Source organism: Nannospalax galili, unplaced genomic scaffold (assembly GCF_000622305.1).
Source record: "Nannospalax galili isolate Female #2095 unplaced genomic scaffold, S.galili_v1.0 scaffold21587, whole genome shotgun sequence".
NCBI lineage: Eukaryota > Metazoa > Chordata > Mammalia > Rodentia > Spalacidae > Nannospalax > Nannospalax galili.
The window spans coordinates 2,734-8,002 of record NW_008355589.1 but is presented as its reverse complement, the minus strand read 5'-3'; the positions used below and the strand labels follow the sequence as shown (position 1 = coordinate 8,002).

The window sequence follows — 5,269 nt, the reverse complement described above, 5'->3', positions numbered from 1 at the left end:
AAACTTAAAAGTAAAACAAATCCCCAGGGCCCTACAAATAGTATAAAGGTGAGCCACTGAAACACTCCCCAAGGGAGTTTTCTACTTCACTGGAACCTCATGAGCACAGCTTCCCCTATCTGCATTCTGTGGTCATTCTGACCTTTCCAGCCCTCACCACAAATGCCCACGAAGCTCTGCCAGTGCAATTGAGGGTTCTCTGCACACAACTCATCCAGTTACTCAAAAATCCATCTGTAGACAACCCTAAGGTCTCATCTCAGTTACCTGAGATGTAATCAAAATTCTTCTCAGTGGTAATTGTGATTTTGTCAACACTCTGTCCTTATGACAAACAAAAACAGATACAGAAGAAGAGATTTTTATGAGCTTTGAATTAAAGTGTAAAAAGAAGAAAAATACATTTGGTTTCAGGGTTTGAAGGACACATCTCTTAAACATCTTCCAAGTATGCCGCACTGAGAACTAACCTTGTGACATGGCCTTGGGGGTGTGCAGGTCCAATTTACATCTATGCTGGTTGGAAACGAGGAATCCCACACTTCAGTTCAGCTCCTGCATCACACATGGGTCTGGTCCTACTGCTCTGAGACCTGGGAACACCTTTGCTCAGTAGTGTGGATATTCACACCAGGAAAGAGGGACTGTGATCACGGTACATCCATGCACTTCCTGCTGTAAGACACTCAACAAGTGTCCTAAGCAGAGCAGCCATCAGCACCATCATGACTGCTGTGCTCATCAATGTCCTTTGGTAAGAAAAAGCTCGTTACCACATAAATTTTTCCTTTAGGAAGTAGTCAACTCTTGAAAAACTGGAACCAGAGCTGTGGAGATGACTGGCTGTGGTAAGGACCCTGTGACAATGTGATGACGGTCTTGGAGAATCAATGAGGTAAATCAATGGGCACTCTATGAGACAGAAAGAACAACCTTGAGAGAACCTCAGCTGGAAGGTGGTGGTATAAGGCAAGTCTATTATAGCTAAGTCCTGGCCCTTGTTGACATAAAGACAAATCAGGCAGATGTGGGTGCATTTCAGGGAGGGTCCACTTCTGTCAGAAGAGAAGACAGCAAGGCACAGGCCTGTAGTACCAACATGCAGGAGCTCGATGGAGGAGAAACAGGTTGACCTGGGGTTCATGAGGCCCTGTCGTTAAGACAGAGAAAGGAGGGGAGAGTCTATATATTGATTCTAGACAGGATCTAGAGCCTGGTGAAGACCAAGCACAGGGGAAAAGGGAGGCAGTCCCTTGCGGAGGGAGGTCCCACTTTCTGTGGCTCTGCTGAAGAGACAGCTTCCTGGCAGAAGCTGGTATCTACCCATTGGGCAAGGCACTGCACCCAAATATCTGCAAGACTGCAACCAGTCCGAGGAGACCACATGACCCCCATATTCACAGCCTTGCGAAGACCAAGCACAGGGGAAAAGGGAGGCAGTCCCTTGCGGAGGGAGGTCCCACTTTCTGTGGCTCTGCTGAAGAGACAGCTTCCTGGCAGAAGCTGGTATCTACCCATTGGGCAAGGCACTGCACCCAAATATCTGCAAGACTGCAACCAGTCCGAGGAGACCACATGACCCCCATATTCACAGCCTTGCTCTGCCTTGGTGAGATGAGGGGCCGGGAACACCCTTCTCTGGGAGGGATCCCACCCTTCAGCCAGACCTTGTAGCACCAAGACAATTCATAAGCACATGTCAGGGGAGGACCTGTTGGGCTTCAGGGCAGACCTCTCACAGAGAACTCTCTTCAAGGACTGAGTCTGGACTTCAGGACCCCAGTGCTGGGAGGTGAGTGTGTCCCCAGTTCTCACAGGTAAGTCCTCCTCACTGAGGACAAGGGGTCACCTGTGGCCATGGGAAACAGAGAGCAGCAGGTGTGGCTGATGCTGCGGAAACTGAAGAGGGTCCCTGGGTTGTGGGCTTGATCTGAGGGAGGGTGTCCTGCGACCCAGCCTCTCTTTCCTTGCAGAGAGTCTCCCAAAGCCCACACTCAGGGCTGAGCCAGGCTATGTGGTTGCCAAAGGGATGCAGGTGATCATGTCGTGTGAGGGAAAACAAGATGTCATGGAATACCATCTCCATAAAGACGGAGCTTCAGATCCCTGGCGCAGAGAGGTCCCACGGTACCCTGGAAACAGGGCTGAGTTTCCTATCCCAAACACTGGGCAATATCATGCAGGGCTATATCACTGTTCCTATAAGACTCCTGATGGCAGGTCAGAGCACAGTGATCCTCTGGTGCTGGTGGTGACAGGTAAGACGATCCTCAGTGTCGAAGGTCCAAGTTCTCCCCACAAAAAAGCCTGCTCTCAGATGAGTCCCCCTTTCAAAGCCCACATCCAGGGAGGTATGTGTGGGATGTATGAATCCATTTAACACACTGTCACCTCTCCTAGGATTCTTCTACAACAAACCCAGCCTCTCAGTACATAGCCCTGCAGGAGCCCCAGGAGGGAACACGGTCCTCCAGTGTGTCTCAAGATACCGATATGACAGTTTTGTGCTGAGGAAGGAAGGACCACAGGAGCTCTCCTGGACCTTGAACTCACAGTACATATACTCCATAGGGAAGTACCAGGCCCTGTTCTCTGTGGGCCCTGTGTGTACCAGCCAGAGGTGGAGGCTCAGGTGCTTTGGCTATTACATGAGGAACCCACACATGTGGTCAAAACACAGTGACCCCCTGGAGCTGGTGTTCTCAGGTATGTAATTCACTCCCATCAGTGAAACTGCACATATGCAGGTTCCCAAGGGAGGCCCTGGGTTATGATGGGTGAGGGGATCCAGGGCTCCTGAGCTCTGTGATAGAGAGTGAGGAAGACACTGGACCTGATTTACAGAGGCCTAGGCAGAGAGTGAGAATGAAATATGGAAGTCAAGAAGAGGTCAAAGAGAGGGATGGGAGTCACGTGGCTTCACTGGTCCTAGAGCTGTTCAGGGGCCAGTTGAAGTGCCATCTCTATGTTTGATCTTTACTGTCCCACTGTTTAAACAGACGCACCTACTTCTCTACAGGGACCACCCGAAAACCCACCATCTGGGCTGAGCCAGGTTCTGTGGTCACCTCAGAGACTCCTGTGACCATTTGGTGTCAGGGGACCCTGGATGCCCAAAAATATATTCTTCATAAAGAGGGAGACCCAGCACCTTGGAAAATACAGACCCCACTGGAACCAAGGAAAAAGGCCAAGTTCTCCATTCAGTCCATGGCAGAGCAACATGCAGGGCGATATTGTTGTTACTATGACAGTCCTGCTGGCTGGTCTCAGGGCAGTGACACCCTGGAGCTGGTGGTAACAGGTGAGGGGAAACTTATGGCTCCCCATCTCTAGCCTCTGCCTTCAGGAAAAGGGATCTGATCTCAATGGTTCACTTTCATCACAGCCCTGGGGAACAATGTGGGCTGTATGAGTCCATTTAACACATTGGTTCCTTCCATCCTAGCCATCTACAACAGTAAACCCATCATGTCAGCCCTGCCCAGCCCTGTGGTGACCTCAGGAATGAAGGTGACCCTCCAGTGTGTTTCACAACATGGATATGACAGTTTCATTCTGACCAACAAAGGAGAACAGAAGCTCTACAGGACACTGGACTCACAACCCTTATCAATGGGTCAGTTCCAGGCTCTGTTCCCTGTGGGCTCTGTGACCCCCAGCAGCAAGAGAACCTTCAGATGTTATGGTTGTTACAAGAGAAAGCCACAAGTGTGGTCAGAACCCAGTGATCCGCTGGAAATACACATCTCAGGTAAGGAAGCTTCATCATTCCTGGAGTCATTTTTTGAGACCCCAAGAACTTTGTTATGAATCTCACTACTCTCCAGGAGTCCCAGGTGTTAAGCGGCTGATGGGACCTATTCGCTCCTAAGCCAGAGTCCTACAGAATGAAAGAAAATGAAACTCACAGTGTAGGATAGGAGGAGCAGGTGTATGAAAGGGGCAAAATCCTCATCCACCAGTCCATTTTCCCTCCAGGGCTGCCGAAGAAGGCCTTGCCACTGACCCAACCAGGAACTCTCCTGGACCACAGAAAAATTCTGATTCTCCATTGTTGCTCAGTCATCAGCCACAGCATATATTCCCTTGTCAAAGAGGAGGAAAGTGACCTCTCCCAGAATTTTTTAACTGGTCTCCTTTAGGCCAGGTTTCCACTGGGATCATGAAGGGCTGTATTGGAAGCTAGTACATAGGCTGTGGTAATTTCAACCTCTCCAATGACTGTCAACACCCAGTGAACTCTGGACATACCAGTCACAGATCAGGCACAGGGTAGGTCCAATCAGGAACCACAAACTCCACAGGGCCTTCAGGGGAATCCCTGGGATTGATGTCTTGGATGAAGGTTGGTGGTGAAAGGAAAGACACGGGAACAGTGTAGGTGAAGAATCAGAGAAACCTGACAGAGTCCCAGATCCTCAGAGTCAGGATTTAGTGAGATCTCAGCTCAGAAGAAATAGTACAGCCCCTCATCCACCCCTCTTCTCTCTAGGACAGCTCCCTGTCATAACCTCTCTCTCAGTGACAACAGGGTCCACAGTTTCCTCAGGTAAGTAATGTCCCCTGCTGCATCTGTCATGAAGCCAGATGAAGATGTTAATTCACATCATGGAATGGGCAGAAAAACCCCACTACATCTCAGGCCGAGGTCCCAAGCTGGGGCATATTGGGCAGAATTCTCCATAAGAGCTGTGACCTCAACCTTCGGTGGGACCTACAGGTGCTAGGGTTCTCAAGGCTCATCTCCCTAGCTATTGTCACACTTCAGTACCCCTGTGAAGCCTGTGGTATCAGGTGAGAGAACCCTAACCTAATGAGCTCAAAGGGTGACTCAGGATCCTGCCCACAGGAGAGGATTTGGCTAGGATAAGATTAAAAGTCATAGGAAATCACAGTCAAGAGACCAATGGGAGGCCCTCAGGGAATATCCACCCCATGTCCATTAGTGGAATCTAGAAAGTTCCATGTGGGCAGAAGAAGGTTCTCCAAGACGCCACAGAGCAGATGGGGACAGTGAACAGCAACTACCTCTCCGAGGTCAGTTTCTGTCCCTAACCTTCCTCTTGTTCTCTTTTCTAGTATCCCTTGTGGGAAATAGCACCTCTAACACCGGGCCCATCCCAATAGCTGGTGAGTGTCAGGGGCTTCTTTCCTCAGTTTGTGCCATCGCTGAGCTCCCTGCAGACTCTCACACCATCTAAGTCCTGGTTCCTGTGTCAACTAAGTGTGTATCCCAGAGCCCAGAGATCAGAGACCCCAACAGAAA

The 5,269-nt window shown here is 50.0% G+C and overlaps 1 protein-coding gene across 1 annotated transcript; it reads left to right on the top strand.

Annotated features, from left to right (window-relative positions):
* Positions 1 to 1,511: 1,511 nt before the first annotated feature.
* On the top strand, positions 1,512 to 5,133 carry LOC103750008 (leukocyte immunoglobulin-like receptor subfamily B member 3A; the record flags this gene model as incomplete). Its single annotated transcript, XM_029556016.1, has 8 exons — positions 1,512 to 1,609; positions 1,757 to 1,792; positions 1,974 to 2,258; positions 2,401 to 2,706; positions 3,020 to 3,304; positions 3,449 to 3,754; positions 4,496 to 4,552; positions 5,083 to 5,133. Coding segments are annotated over exons 1-8 (1,360 nt in total), but the record flags the coding sequence as incomplete, so codon positions are not given.
* Positions 5,134 to 5,269: the final 136 nt, after the last annotated feature.